At 42.8% G+C, this 16,543-nt stretch overlaps 1 protein-coding gene across 2 annotated transcripts in view; it reads left to right on the forward strand.

Annotated features, from left to right (window-relative positions):
• svep1 (sushi, von Willebrand factor type A, EGF and pentraxin domain containing 1) overlaps positions 1-16,543 on the forward strand; it is a 64,566-nt gene that overhangs the window by 9,027 nt on the left and 38,996 nt on the right. For both annotated transcript variants that reach the window (XM_028429524.1, XM_028429525.1), the window contains exons 2-3: positions 10,237-10,492; positions 11,265-11,441. In XM_028429524.1, coding sequence (XP_028285325.1) covers positions 10,237-10,492; positions 11,265-11,441 — 433 coding nt within the window. The remainder of the gene's footprint in view (positions 1-10,236; positions 10,493-11,264; positions 11,442-16,543) is intronic.

Below are 16,543 nucleotides of genomic sequence, written 5' to 3' on the forward strand. Positions count from 1 at the left end.
ACAAAATCAATGCCTTGTAAGTTGCTGTTTGAGTAACACTATCTTTCATTACTTTCCCCCTGGGATCAATAAAGTATTTCTGATTCTGATTCTGATTTCTGTTTCCATTTTGTTCCTGCATCTTGTTTTTGCATCATCTTGCCTTGCGGTAATGCTCCAACATTGGTCGGTTGACGTCAGTGTGTATAGTATGTGCTGGTTTGGACGCTGTAGTGTCCCACTTGGCCTGAAGGCTTAAGGCTGCTGCGGTCAAATAACTGGGCTTTGCTCTGGCCAGAACCAACGAATCCAGTTTGAGAAAGAATTAGCAGGATATAAATGAGGTGATTGGGGCCAGTGGAACCAACAGGGATGTGTGTGTATGTCATGTTGTAAGGGACGGTTTCACAGAGATGCACAAGAAAGGACAAAGTACATAAAATATGATGTAAATACAGCTCTCTGATAGGTGCATTTTCTGGAACTAGTGGAAACAACAGTTGACTTGTGTGTCTGAAGATGGAACAGTCAAATCGACTGTGACTCTGTGGTTGTGGATACTTATCAGGGTTACATCTACTGCACATGTAAATGTAAGATTAACGCTGTGATTGAATGTTTGACAATGTTCTTTGCATTGGGAGGGCAGGAAATTACCACACACCACTACTTTGAATGCTTCACCTGCAGCAGTTTTCACTCCTTTATATAAAAACAGGGCCTTAGAATGTAACCAACACACAACTGTACACTGAAAGGGTGATGTTTATAGTTCCCAGCTCTGTAAAACACTGATGCCACAATATGCTCCTTGATAGACATAAATGTAATTTCAGATGTTTCCTCGCTGGCCTTATGAATCCATCACTGTCTGTTTTACTGGTTGATTGCTCCTCTGAGAAGAGAGATTGTAGGTTACTGACTTCATAAAAGTCTGACCTACAAGGAGGGAGTCTCCAGGAGCTGCTGTTACCATATAAAAGTGGATTTCATGTCTTAAGCCCCCTTTGAACAAACATGAATCACATATAGACTCACTTCATCTGTGAAATGAAATGAAATATATGTAACATCTGTTTACAGGCATCAAGTTTTTGAATAAATTTGAGTAATATTGGTAGTTTTGGCTCAATCAAACCTGTCAGTAGTCTTCAGATATGTACACATAATGTCTGTAGACACACACTTTTCCCACATACCTCACGCTCCTTCTCCTTTTATACTCACACAGACTCTTTCCACGGAGTGCACATTCACACATAAACATGCTCACACCTACGCAGAGTCCCTCTTACTTAAAATACTGCTCAGCGATTGATAGGTGCCACTGACGACAGCTTAAGGGTGATAAGTGAAAAGGCAAGGAGGGGTGTGACATCAGTGAGAGTGTTGAGAGGCACGGCGTTAAGAAAAAAAAATCATACAACGTGTGTTTCAGAAAGGAGCTGGTGAGGAGGCTAAGAAGACTGACGCTCTGGTAGGGTCAAAGTTCAGGGAGGCATCAGCAGGCACAGGAACTGACTATCAGCAGCTTTAGTCTGGTCTGTGTTCAGCTGACATTTTCAGCTATGAATGCCATTAGAAAACAGTGGTTTCTTGATCTCACTGGAAAAAGTGTGTTTCCATCAGGCCACTGTGCTGTTGAAACCATGGTTCTTTTAAAAGTAGGTTGTCTGGCACATATTTTTCTGTTGAATAGAGACTGATTCTTTTACTGAAGCTGATTGATTGATTGATTTGAAGTTCAGTCCGGATCTTTGCAAATGTCTTGGATAGTAGCTGTCTGAGAGTTTTTGATCATGTCAAGTATGGAAAGTTTTCATTTGCACTCACAAAATGTGCAGAAGTCCTGTGAAGAACAACAGAAAACTTGCTTTCTGACTCCTCAAAGTTTCAAGCTTTTAAACATATCAGTGGGTCTTGTCAGCATTGGTTATTTATACCCCATTCACACTGGGGGAAAAAATCTGGCTAAAGCGGGATTCGGGCCTATCCAGATGTTTTTTTTCTGAGTGTGAACACCTCGAATCCGGCAGTATCCAGTTTGATTTCAATCCGTGAACCGGAAGTAGCATGTCGCTAGATCCACCTCTAGCGACATGCTACTTCCGGTTCACGGGGCGCGACACGGGACAAAAAAACCGCACACACGGTCCTACCGCGGCCTGAATGGACTCTGTATATTACGAGGCGCCACCTAGTGGTTTGGAGGACAGCAAACACGCTGGATGAAGCCGGATTGAGTGCGGACACAAGTGTGTGCTAGCCAGATTTGAAAATAGGTCTGAACGCATCCAGCTTAAAGGCTGTCTGGACTCAATCCTACTCTAGCTGGAATGACTTTCTCCAGTGTGAACGGGGCCGTGGAGATGTTCAGTCTGTGAAGCAGTTCCTTTCACATAAATGCAAATCTACCCCCAAAATAATCTTGAATAAACTTCTGACCAGAACAGACATTCATGATTGATTATAAACTTTTAGTTTTTCACATTTTTACCTTTCTTCCGTTACGGCTTTTGCTTTATTGCATATTTTGTGTGGAGAGCTTAGCAGCATTGCCTGCAGATGCTGCCATCTTTTGTAGGTTTTGTAGCTTACGGTGGTTGTTGCCATCTTGGCAGTCCACCTTTCTCCCAGTTAATCCAAGAATAGGCAAAGCGAAAGAGCATGAGTGGAGCCAAGTTGTCTCAACATAACTTGAACATTTAAGATAATTGGTTTTAAAGGTTTAATATACACTATAATGACCAAAAGCTGCATGAGTGTGTGTGTGTGTGTCAGGCTCCACAGAGAATGAGTAATGTGCATTGCCAGTGAAAGAATAATCTGCTTCTGATTAGTGCAGTGTTGCTCCACATTAGAGAACTTTTATCTCGTACCTCTGAGACGCTGCAGCAGTCCACAGCTCTGTGATTAAAGGCACAAATCACACAAATTCTTTAAGGACATGGATTTACTTTGGCATGTTGAGATTAGAATTTACCAAACGTGTCATACGTTGGCACCTGAAGAAACCAAAACGATTTCAAAGAGCCAGTAGTGACAGACTAAATAACATGTTTTTATGGGCTAAGGCGTGTAGGTCTATTAGTAAACCACTTGCTATGTTGAGGTTAGAGTTTGAGAGTGCCAGATTCCATTGGGTTGTTTTCCTTGGTGAGTGTGTGTGCGCGTACGTGTCTATCTGTCTGCCTGCATGTCTCCTGTTTGTGTAAATGACTATAAGAAGTTAATTGGTACATGCATGTGAACCCACAAATATGCCTGCATCCTGTTGTCTTCATTTTATGAGCTTTTTATTTGAATTTCTCCAGGTCTGATTGTGTAAGAGTTCCGTTTTAGGGGCTATTAGTTGCGTTTTCAACCTCAGCAAGAAGTCTCGTTCCAAGTCGTTGTCCAAATATAAAGACAAAGTATGCATTGGCTTCAAGCTTAATCAGTTCATTTTGAAATGCCGTGTGCTGGCATGAAAACTCCAAATGATACAGATCACTCAAAACCCCCGCACCTAACTTTTTTTTAGAGACCAAAAGCATACAAATATAAGCGGTTTCAACTTGCCAAATGCAAGTGTTTCCCAGCAACAGTGTATATGTATTGGTGTTTTCATTAGTTTTCTTGGAGAACAAGCATGTGCAATATCATGTGATTTATGGTCAGCTTTTTCATGTTAGTAATCCATGGCAACCCCATACAATCTCAGAGCAATAACGGCCAGAACATGTCCTCCTCCTCCTCCTCCTCCTCTTTCTCAGTTGACCTCCCAGCTTGCTCTTCCTCTTGATGTTATGAGGTCTAATAAAATGTATCCTACCAACGAGCGTCAAGTCCAAAGTAAACAAAGAGAATCAATAAATTGAAACCACTCCATAAATATGAACTACAGTTGTTGAAGTCTCAATTCTCTGCTCTATAAGAGGAAATCCCCACCTGCTACTCGTGCCAAGACAAATAATCTCCTCAGGAGAAGAAAGGAGGGGAGAACCGAACGAGAGGAACATAAGAAAGAAATGCTACAACTACAGCAACAACAGTCAGCATAACAAAGGAAAATCCTGCGTCTGTCTGTGGTCTGAGCTAAGTCTGGACGAGATGGGATACATTTTCATGGATGCTTTAAGCCAGCGACAGTCCCCCAATCATTCCCTGCACATAAGCACTTTCAACACGCCAGTCTGGAGTCAGGAAAAGCATCGTGCCTAACCACACTGTTGCATTTGTTTATTTCAAAATCTGATGATGCTGCGGCTACTCTAAGCTCGGGTAGTGAGGTAATGATCTCTTAAATATTACATAACTCAAAGGACTTCTGTTAAAACGGCTTTGAACGTAATGTAAATAACCCTGGACACATGACATGAGGCAGGTTGTAGGGTGAATCTGACCCCATCGTCATACAACTGCCGCGTTATTCTTTCCCACTCAATCCAACCAGCTTTCCTCCTACAATTACCCAGAAGGCCATGTGTGATTGGATCACGGTCACTCTGTCTGTTTTGTTCTAACACAGCACACAGGCTACAAGGGAGGATAATTGAGCTTCTCATTTGCCAGCTAAGATAGCCTTTCCTCTTGGCATCACACTGTGGAATTAGCTGCTCTCTTTCTGTCCGTGTCTCTTCCTGTCTTGTCGTTCCTGGTTAAGTTGTTGAGTTTGATGAAGGGTGTTGTGACAGAAGACATCAAACTAACACACATAGCTGTCCAGCCCCTACTGTGTCTGGCAATTAAGTGACTGTCCACACTTCCCTGACGCTTTTGGATGGCAGAACACATCTCAGTCAGTTTGGGCTGCTTACAAGTCCACATTACACAGGCTGACTTTAGTGAAGATGTTTAAATTATTATGTGGTGGTGAGTTGGTCAGTGGTTGCCAAATTGAGAGCAATTTCCTGTAATGACTCTCTTGTTCTAGGAATAGTTTTCTGTCCCTAAAATGTTGCCAGCTACACCCCAGACAGGTTAACAATTATCCGTGTAGTGCCTTTGTGTCTTCAGAAACATCTTCTGTGGTTTTGGGAACCTACACTTTACGCACAGTGATTGATGAGTGATTTTTTTTCTCAATGTAAACAGGGAATAAATCGCTTTTTTTATACCTGACCCATAGTCCATTCTTCTTATGTACTGCATGCTCACATCACTCACTTTTTCCTACTTGTTTCAACAGACGACACAAAAAGCACTTGTTGTCCTCTCCTGTATAGTTTCAGCTCACCTCTGCAGTGTGACAGCAACAAGTGGTACACAGACACCATGCACAGACACTGGAGTGTCACTGTGACATGAGTCCATTGTATGGCTGTCACTTTGCTTATATGGCTCTAGAGAAGTTAGAACAATGGAAACTAATGGTAAAGCTGTTTGCAGGTGTTTGTTTTTTGCAGGTTTGCAGATGTTTGGAGGTGTTTCTGCAAGTTGATTAACACAAAAAAGTCTAAAGTATGTGATGTGCAGTGCATGCATGCAAAGCCACCTGTATGAGCATGAGCAGCTGGGTGGCCTGTGTGGAAACCAATTTGCTTACACTGACTGTGTCAGTCTCACTGCTTCCCACTGAGCAAAATAAGAACATTGGAAAGTTCAGTGAAACAGAGATGATGTGGCATGAAACGATATGTGTTAGGCACAGAACAAATGGAGTTAAATATCTGCAAGGACAGTGAACATGTGCTTTAAATGTGCTGCTTGGTCAAAACATTTCAGGATTCAGTTGCTTTAAAACGGGGAGATGTGACCATACAAAACTCACAGAACCTTTGAATCACAGGCATGCAAGCTGATTCAAAATATTGCTTAATCTGTCTTTTCAAGTGTTCCATCAATAAATAGCCAAAGTACGTGTCCCTGAGATGTTGCTCAATAATACCAAACTTGGATCTAGTTGTGTCTGTAAATTGTATGTGCGCATGTTTTTCTGTTAGGCCCCTGCAGGGTTGTTGTTGTTATTCTTACCACCCAAGCCAAGAGCAGATAGGCTGTCAAAACAAGCGCTCCAACTTCCGACTGATGGGGAGAGAGCGCTTTCCGAACGGATGCAGTTGGGTTGCTTTGTTTTTGTCCTCTGTGGAATGCTTGCAAATAAAGATTTTGTCGTTGGAAGGTGCAGTATCTCCAGGAAATGAGAAACTGTTTAAGATAATAACTTGCATCACACATTGTGGTGCTTTTGTCAGTCAGCATTAGAGAAAATGTAGGCAAATGTTTAAAGAGGTAAATCAGCTGTGCTGACAGCCAGCTGGGTTCATGCTCTGATCAAAGTCACAGGAGGAGCTGATGGGAGGACAGCAGCATGGTGGTGTTGGAGAGGGTGATCCTCATTTATCATTCAGGGTAGCTGCCAAGCCTTTGATTAACAGCTGGGTTACTTTGGCACTATCAATGGTCCCTCAAGGTGTGGGAAGGTTTTCCTGGTTTCCCCTGCCAGATCCATCAAGGTGCCTGCTTTTGAAGCTCTAATCATACAAGCACATGTTTGGAGTCTTATCAGAGTAAGGATCCAGTTTCTAATCAGGTTTATGGGATTTAGTTCAACCACAGATGGAAGATTGGAAGATGAATGTATGGCCTACATACTGTATATGGTAGAGTTCTGATGTTCTGTATCAATTAAGTGCAGACCTTTTGTAGGGATTCCCCAGATTTCCCCAAAAATGTCCGATCCGACTCTTTTCCTTTGCCAGAAAACACCTGAAATGCATTTCAAGAAATTAACCCTCATGGACTGTTCGCAAACACTACCCTTATGTGTTGCTCGGGACAAAAACGTCCCCTAACTTTAACGGTTTTAAAAATATATCAGATAAATATTTTTTTGAAATTTTTTTGCATAGACCTTTTAATTAACTTCAGTTCTAATCAAAAGTAGTGAAAAAATCATTTTACCCCAGGATTTTAACCCTTTAATCACCAATTTTATAAGGGGTGGTGCTGAAAATTGGAAGAAAACACACAAAATGGCTCATTTTTAATAGAAAAGGTGAATGTGGACTGGATTTTAACCTTTATTACAGTCTTGGTCAAACATCAGTAAAAAAATTGACTTTATTGCATTATTAGTTTTTTCACAGCACTAGATTTTCATTTTTTCTCCCATTTTGTCCCATAGACTTACATTATAACCACACTTTTTTTGACTGCACAGCCATGGCACTACATAATCATGCATTCTTGATTGTTGGTGGTTTACCCTGTTGGTAGGAGGTAAAATTTGTGATTTTTACAGTTAACAACTTAATGACCATATTAATTAACCCTTTACCTGCAGGCCTGTGCTCATGTAGTGTAGTTTCTGGCTTGTATATGGAGTTATAGGGAGTATTTTAGCACATAATTGTGTGTCTACACAATGTATGTGAGTACACACAACCACAGTTTTCATAGAGTAAATTTTGCCCACAGTGTACTGTTGACCTATGAAAAATTTTAAAATCATATTAACAAAATGTATGTAAAATTAAGCTTGTTGAGCAAAAATGATTCAATTTGTTCACATATTGACAAAGTTATGGCCAAAATAAACAGAGAAATTTCTCTCAGAGGACAAAAATGTCCCGAACAGTGCATGAGGGTTAAGGTTATGCAGGGGATTTTAAACTGACATTACATCTCTGGCCTGAGCACTGATAGCAGGTTAAGCAGCACCATTCGTGGAGAGGCCTCCAATAAGGAGAAACCATCTCTTTAGCATCAGTAATCCCTGCTAACAGAAGAGTACAGTTTACTGTGTGTGTGAGAATATGGTTTTCCTGTAAATCAAAAAAAAATTACCAGCTCCACATATGGGCTGCTCATCTCTCTCTTACTCCTTGCCAACTCCTTGCAAGGCGTTTTGGAGCATTCGCTCTTCTTACCACTAATCCCTCAAGGCCTGTTGGTCCCTGTACTATCACCGCTGCTTTGACAGATATCGTTGGCCCTAAACCCAGATACACTTAAACTGTCCCATCGCTGCCTGCTTATTATCTCCTCTTTGGAGCTACGCCGGCATTGAAGCTTCTTCCAAGTGCGTAATTGAAGAAATGCATGGGATGTACAACACAGAGGCTGACATATAGCTGTCCAGAAAGCATGTAAAGTATGGGATGGTAACATCAGATCAGAATGCCTGGCCTCTTTCAAGTTGAGTTTCTGGAACAAAATGACATTGCTTTATTTTAGTTATAGCACAGTTAAACTATAAGCAAAATGATGTCACTCCATTGTTTTATGTGGGCTTTTAAGAGAGATTAAAAAATGAAGCTAGACAATAAATGACTTGTATTTGCCATAAATTTTACAACTTGTTGGCTTAGTCTCAAACACATCTGTTAATCTTTGAAGCTCAGACTCCCTTTCTTTTATTCCTGTGTTGTTATAGAAGCCTGTTTTATAATTTTATCCCATTTTTATCCCAGCATCCATCAGGAAAAATATTGTTTAAAGACCAAAAATAGCTGCATTTTAAACACGAATATTATTAAGCTTGTTGTCGATGCGTATGTGGTTGCATGATCATTACAGTATTTGCTGGTGTCTGTGCTATATTTCTCGAATAATAAGGTGCATGCTGAGAGTTACTGTAAAGGGGCAGCACCTTCCCACATTGCTGGCTCCTGTGGTCGCCTTTATGTTAATACTCTGACCCAAAATATGTGGAGGCTATTCGGGAGGCTGTTATTAGTGGGAATGCATGCGTATGCTCCGTTTGGTGGCATCAACACCAGCCACTGACTCAAGGCTAACACAGAAACCACTGTGGCCCAGTACCACTTTGAGCAGACGTCTAATAAAAATGTAAAAAACAGTCATGCATACCAACTAATGCACACTTAGTTTTTACGTGTTCTGGCATGAAAAGGTCTTAAATGTTAACACTTAGATGCAAACATCACAGTGCTGACTGCTGACTGCTGGTAGGAGCCAAGCAGGACAGTGGATGGTGGCAGCCTGACAGGGTGCACTGACAGCTGGGAGTGGGCGTAGCCTGCCTCCCCAGACCGAGAAGCAGACGGCCCAGAGCTTTGAGAATAAGAGAAAGTAGTCTCTCCCGCTCGTCTTTTCTCTCTCCATCCTCCTTTCTTCCCTCACTCCCTCGGGCTCTGTAATTACACCACTCCTGCCAGAGCTGCTTGAAGTTTAGCCAATTAGACAATAAAGAGCAGAGCTTTCTCTCTTGCTTGGCTTCCCTCCCTCGGCGGTCACACCCGCGTTCGTCTCCTCTTTCTTCACCTCTTGTGTTTTACAGTCTGTCATATGCGTGCTTGATATATCCATGACCTTTCAGGCTTTTAGGGAGTCTGTAAGTAGATATATCTGCCCTACTGACTTCATCTTGGCTCCGTTTCTTCCATTCTTTTGATTTTCTCTCTACCTTATTGCTCCTGTTGTTCCCTTGGAGTTTCCAAACATGTCCTCATAATCTCAAAACCTCCTACAACCCTTCCAGCTTGCACAGCAGCTTGCACTAGCAGATGGTCCTGTTGGAGGTTTCTTTACTCTAGAGAAAATAAAGATATGTTTCTCTGACTTTAATGTCCTGTCTAATTGTATGTGGTGGATTGTAAATGGTGGCTATAGTTAGTTTGAGAACTGTAGCTGGTGTCTGGGGCGGACACAGCAGCTCGGTCTGTGTTGCCCAGTGTTCTCTGGTGGTTTTAGACCACTGGCAAGCAGCTGCATAGTCTGTAGGAGAAATAATTACAATTTCTTTGCTTTCTCCCTCTTTCTGTGTCCCTTCTCCCCATCCTGTCCTTGTTGCCTGCCTGTCTTGCTGATGTAGGGTTTTTAAGGAACCCTAGAATTGAGGGCTGTTTTTAGTGGTCTTGTGTGACGTTCTTCGTTATTCAATTTAGTCATGTCACTAAAGCTGAAGCTATTTTGGTAAGAGTGCAGGCGTGCACAGGTGTGGTATATGCGTATTTAATTGATCAACCTTTATAGCATAAACTTTAACATTCAGCATGTTAATTCTGAATAATGGTTAGTTTAGCTGTTGCTTTTTTCTTTTCACAACTTACAACATGTAAGCATCAGCATTGGCAAATTGGATGACATCATGTCATACCTACTATTAAAAGTCCACCTGTAAACACATCTAAAGCTTGTTATTTGTTTAGTTTGAATCAACAATTGACAATTTATGGTTGTCTTACGACTTGATATTCATTGTGCAGCTACACTGAAACGCTCTCAAACTTTAACCCATATGAAGACAGAAATGGTGACTTGAGTGTTAGAGCCACGTCTTAATGAGTGAATGTCTTCTTCTCCTTACAGCAAATCCTCCGTCAGTCCCGCAGTAACGCCACCAAGGTGATCTTCTTAATAACTGACGGCTACTCTAACGGTGGAGATCCTCGGCCAGTGGCGGCAGCTCTAAGAGAACGTGGTGTTGAGATCTTCACTTTGGGCATCTGGCAGGGAAACATCAGGGAGCTCCACGACATGGCCTCAAACCCCAAAGACCAGCATTGCTACCTGGTTCACAACTTCGCAGAGTTTGAAGCCCTGGCTCGTCGTGCTCTGCATGAAGGTAGGAGAAATAGATGAGGATTACAAAAGCTGATCTCAGCCTTTCAGAAGGTGAAAGAAGAAACATCTGCGATCTCACTTCACATTTTAAAAACATATCAGGTCTCACCCTTTTTTGTAGCACAAGTGAGAGTAACATCAAACCATGTGTTTTGGTCAATAGAAGTTGAAGCTGCCCTTGCTTCTCTGCATCTCTTTGAAGCCCGAGTGCTCCCATCATCTCCGTTTGACTTTCAGCAGTATTTTTCAAACGAAAGTTTGACCCAGTTAAGATTCAGTGCGTACTTAAAAGCAAGCAGACTGTATTTTACATAGATTCTGACAGCATACATTTCACATGCCAACAGCCATTAGACCTCACTTCCACACAGATTAGACAGAGCAAAGCCTTTTTTCCCCACACTTAGGGGGAACTTCCCACAATTTGGTGAAAAGAGGGATTCAGTCATGGCTTTAAAACTTAAAATATCACCATAAAACATCACAGTCTGGTGCAGCACTGTGTGTATATTGAGCTGTAAATCATGTACATGCTCACAAGTGGCTGACATTCCAGATGTAGGTGCAGTAGAAGTCAGTGAGAAGGGATGTGAGAATGAAAGCTGGCTTGCGCCACACCATTAGCTAAGCTTGTCTCCATGCTCAGCTCCAACTTACAGGCCTACATTACTATTGTCACAGCTCTTGTTTCATTTTTTTTAAGCTGTAGCTCTCAAGTACTGTAAATGATTGCAACCTGTCCTTCCTCTGTGTTTTTCTTTTCCTGTTTTCAGACCTTCCTACAGGCAGCTACATACAGGACGACCTGTCCCGCTGCTCCTCTCTGTGTGAAGCAGGCAAAGATTGTTGCGACGTTATGGCAAGTTGTAAGTGTGGCACACATACCGGACAGTACGACTGCATCTGTGAGAAGGGATACTACGGCAAGGGTCTGCAGCACGAGTGCACAGGTAGGACATCTCACCATAAAAGTGTCAGGGTTTGTGAGTGAGAGCGGACACAGTTGCAGGATGCAGAGCGGTTCAAGGCCAGGAGGGCAAAACAATACAAACTAAAAATCACACTACACGTGGCAAAACTAGACTAAGAAAAACAGGCACATGGCATAAAACGGCTAGAACAAAAAACAAGGCATGAACGAGGCTACTACCTGGAGCACGCTGAGCTCAGGCAGAAGTACAAGAGGTAGGCGAGGATCTAGACAAGGCATGGCATGGCATGGCATGGCATGGACAAGACATGGAACAAAACAAACCCTACACCAGACGAGACGAACTAGCAAGGACAAAGGGGAAGACACAGACTATATACAAAGGGACCAGGGAAGACAACGAGGCACAGGTGACACACATGAGGGCGGGGCAGGTAATCATACAAGGAGGGAAAACACAGGAAGCAAAACTCCAGACAATACACAGGGAGGACAGGACTACCAAAGTAAAACAGGAAACACAAGACCTAAACAAAACACTAGAACAGGAAAATAACAATAACTAGACACAGATTAAACTAAAAAACCCAAAACAAGGAAAACTAAACCATAAATACACCAGGTCGTGACAAAAAGAACTTGTAGAAACTTTGTAAATGCCTTATAAATGTGCCAAGATTTTTACTGAAACACATTTATATTACTATTTTTTTGTGTGAGTGTATTTAAGACTGCAGACTTTGCTACCTCCTCCTCCACATTAGCAGCCTGACCTCGGGTAGCCGCTAAACCTCATTTGAGGTGGACATTAAATAAGCAACCTGTCTATTTAACGCGGTGGCTGGCTGTGCACAGGACAGATCACTATCAACAAAACCCAGCAGAAGCAGGGACCTGAGACAGTGATGTGTTTGGTTGCCTCAGTGGCCTACCCTCACCACATTCTCACATCCCATCTGCCTTTAGTTTCCTCCTGTAAATCACATTTTAGTCCTCCATTTTTGTGTCCACCAAAAATGCTGCTGTCATTTTAAAACTCGCTAAACTAACGGATTTTAAAACTCCATTTGAGAACCAAAGAAATCCGTTTCATCTGTTGCCAGAGTCCTCTGGCTTTTAGCCTTGTGTTCCTTACTACTGGTTATTTATAATCGTAGGGCTGATCTGGGACTTATTATTTTATGGGCGAGCACACGTCACTTTAGATAAGAGCGTCTTTGAATATTGCACTCTAGTATGTGTGTAACAAGTTAATCTGCCAACACAGACATGTCCATGCATATTTTAACATGGTGTACACACACACACACACACACACATTGAATTATTCCTCTGGTTTGTAGAGCTGTAAATTTAAGCTGAAGTTGTAATATAATAATGTAAATGTGCTATAACAAAGGCAGCTGCACATACTTGAGTTTGTTCAGGAGTGTCTCGTCCAAGCGGCGTCTTTATTTTTGAAAGGGCTGGCGTGGAGTTCCACGTTTTAATTTAAGGCCTGCTTGTTAATGACTCAAAACTCACATGACCTACAGATAGGGAACGTGTTGCTGAAAGGTTCGTACCCCTTAAAACCAGCCTTTACTTCTTGGAATGCTATCAATCCAACACTGCAGACAATCAAGTTAAAACATTTGCTAGAATTGTGGTGTAACGATGCTAATTTGTCTTCTAAATGTCCATTCTTTGGTCTGTTAAATCTCCATTGTGATGTTGCAATTTGCTGCAGGTGGTCTCTGCCATTAAGTGTAAGGCTAAAGGTTGATACATTATTTTTACTGAATATGCAATCATGAAAGTCACAGAGGATCATAGCAGTCTGTGATTGTTGGAGAGCAGAGCGCCTAACAGATGCACTGCTTGCTGTGTGAGTGTGCGTCTGTGTTTACAGAACGTTAACTGCTGTGCTAAGCCTCAGTCGTTTCAACAGCTCACCCCTCTTGCAAAGGGAGACAGGTGTGGGGGTGTGGGGGGTTGCATTGAGGAACTAAGAAGAAAATGTGCACTGCCTGAAGGAAACGCTCTCACAAATCTGGATAACAATCACCCCTAATAATGGGAAACAATGGGCAATAATCCTGGTCGTGTCTGTCCTCTGGGTCTCCCTCTGTGCGCCCACATGTTTTTAATCCAGAATTAGGTAACAGGCCGAGACGTTTCAGCGACAGAGAAGTTTTAAATGTTTAAAAGTCAGTAAAAGAAAACAAGAGCAACAGGAGGAGGAGGAGGATTTCCAGAGTGAGAGCCAAAGTAAAGGGCATCAGGGTCATCGTGCCAAAACGCACGCCTGACTAATTCTCATCAGATGTTGTCGAGACCGGAGCCCCACTTTGCTTTATTAATCCGTTTTAATGGTTTAATTAATAGCAGAGAGCAGACTTAAAGAGTTGGCTCAGGCGGTGTTAGGAAGGAAGGACAGCGAGGCGCTGCAACCGCAACTGAGGACCTGCTTCCTCTGTCTGTCCCTTAGTCGCTCACATAATAGTGTCTCACGGGAGAAGCGTGGGTCATTTGGCTGTGGACATTTGATTGTCTATGGGTAACATGTACACACACGCATTGTGCTGGCGGCCCAGGCTGAAATATGTGTCCCTGTTGTTGTTGCTGCTGTGGCTACATTGGCAAGCTGAGGCACTATTAGCTGTTTTGGTTTCGTTAAGTGGTGTGAAACACCCTCGTATATGTTTTTGAACACTACATTTATTGAAGGTTTTATTCTCTAATAACTTACAAGAGTTTTTCTGAAGTAACAGTGGCTCAAACACCAATTAGATTTTCAGGGAGAGGAGTACCGTAACCAAGAAACACACAAATAAACTTGACAAGCCCCTGCTGTCTTTAAAAAAAAAATCCAGAGCCTCTCTTTAATATTCTGTTGCTTTAACCTTAATGGGTTTTGGCCGAACCTTCAGGTGTTGCATGAATTACGGGTACACCATGTGCTTCAGCCATGCCAAGTGTCTTGAGTGGCAGACAGATGCAGCTACGTCTGAGTCAGACGTAACTGGTTTGTAAAAGCATGATGGTGTGTGTGGCCTCAGGTGGGTTTGTTGTCTAGACTGTGAGTTTGCATAGGTTTTTATGTTTTTTGGACTTTGTTTTCTTACATTTAACAGTCTTTGACACATCTGAAAATAATATGACCGAACTTTAGGCCTGTCAGTGGATTATTATTATCATTGGCCGAGGGGCTCTGTTAGAAACACTATCCAAGTCCCCATGGTGCACAGCAGTGTTGTTTATGAATCTGTCGACAGCCAAGAGAAACAGCCTCTTCCACAAAACATGACTGGAATTTTTCAGCAGATAGAGGCAGATGATGAACCCAGTTCCTCCATAGTTTTGGTTTTCTCTGACAGGCCAAACACAGGACATTGTTGTCTCTTTTCAAATACCAATCCCAAGCTCTCCGCATCTGTATCATCATGGAGGATCACCAAAGGAATGGGGAAGTGATTAAATGGGGTAAGAGGGGGTGCAGAAGGGTAACGTGTTTTCCTCCTGTCACACACATTCTGGCTTATCAGCCTCTTCTGTAGCCCAGGAGAATGACAGGAGCTCTGGACTGTGTCAATGTGGTGTCAGCACAGGCTTTGTTCTGCTCAGGGCAGCTCTGCTGGAGATGGATGGAGGAGAGAAACACAGACGACAGCATGAAAGTGTCAAAAGATTGAAGCAGAAAATGGGATAAAGGAGCAAGTCATATGTTATGATATCGGATTTTCTCCAAATAATTCATGATGTTTTGACTCTATTTCTCTCTGAAGGACAGTGAGGACAGGTTGGTGGTGTTGCCAGCTCTTTCCAGTGTTTTATTGTTACAGTCAGAAATGACCTGCCAAAGTGTAGGAAGTACTAATCACTGTAATATACAATAAGTAGGCAAATTGTTATTCCCTTAAAGGCTGTTCCATACTCCGCGAGACAAAGAACAGAGAACTCGCTCCACGGGTGGTAAGAGTAAAAAAAAAAGTTCTTTTCGGCACGGAGGTACCATACTCCGCGAGAAGTGTGTGCATACGGCCCTCCTACGCAGCGCACGTCACACTAGGGTGACAATGCAGTTGTATTGTAAATTGTTTGCACAGTCGTGGTAACCTGGCCTAATGAGCTGATAATGTTCAGGGAAGAGGGCGCACAGCATGACAATAGATAGAAGATCAGTGTAGCTGACTGTAGCAGACCTCTGGTCTGTGTGAGTTTAACTCTGTGAACGTGTGGATGACTGTCTGCAATAATACATCTCGTCTCCCGGTGTTTAATGTGCACGAGCCACTGTAACGCCGTGATTGATCGATACTGGGATTAGTTTTTATATCGCCACCTTTTGGACAGACGCTCTCCTCTGTGCACCGTGTTTGCCAGCTGCTCATCTAAACTGTCCATCGTAGTTGTACTTCCTCCTTCTGTCTGTGTGTTCTGCACAAGCGGCAACCTTCGGGGCTCAAAGTTGAAGCCCATGCGGAAGTGTCAAAACTTGTAATTCACGCTGCAACAGCTGGGGGCTGGCTCCAAAAGCGAGTAATTTCCCATAGACTCCCATGTTAAAATGGCCGACTTCACAGCAGAAAAGAACATGTTTACAGCCTGGTACAAAAAACCACTCTGGTCTCAGATGATAGGTTCTCTTCTAGTGTCAATTGTAGGGGGGGTGAATTTTTTTACAACTCACTCGTTTCAATTGTATTCTGACTTAAAATTACGCATAATTATGGGCGTTGCCGCTTGAGTGACAGACAGTTGACGTATCACAGCGTGAGTTTCCTGCTTCCACGATCGCCCGCCCCCCTAAACCCCGCTCGTGCTCCCCCTTTTTGTCCATATTCGGAGTTTTAGTTGACGTGACGCTGCCAACATGGCGGCGGTCATCAACGTCCCGGAACCTCCCACTGAGACTCAAAACGGCTCTTCAGAAACAAACGGGTGACGTCACGGAAGCTCTGTCCATAGTTTTTACTGTCAATGGTTCTGCACCTGAAACCCTTGCGCTTCTCCACATTCATCACGCCCACAATAAATTCCGACCAATCACAGCATGGTTGCCGCACAGCCTTGAAAGAAAAAGTTCGGCCCAGACCCTGTACACAAGAGTGCGGAACAGCGGGCGGTCAGCGACAAAAA

The sequence above is a fragment of the Parambassis ranga genome, chromosome 18 (assembly GCF_900634625.1).
Source record: "Parambassis ranga chromosome 18, fParRan2.1, whole genome shotgun sequence".
Taxonomy (NCBI): Eukaryota; Metazoa; Chordata; class Actinopteri; family Ambassidae; genus Parambassis; species Parambassis ranga.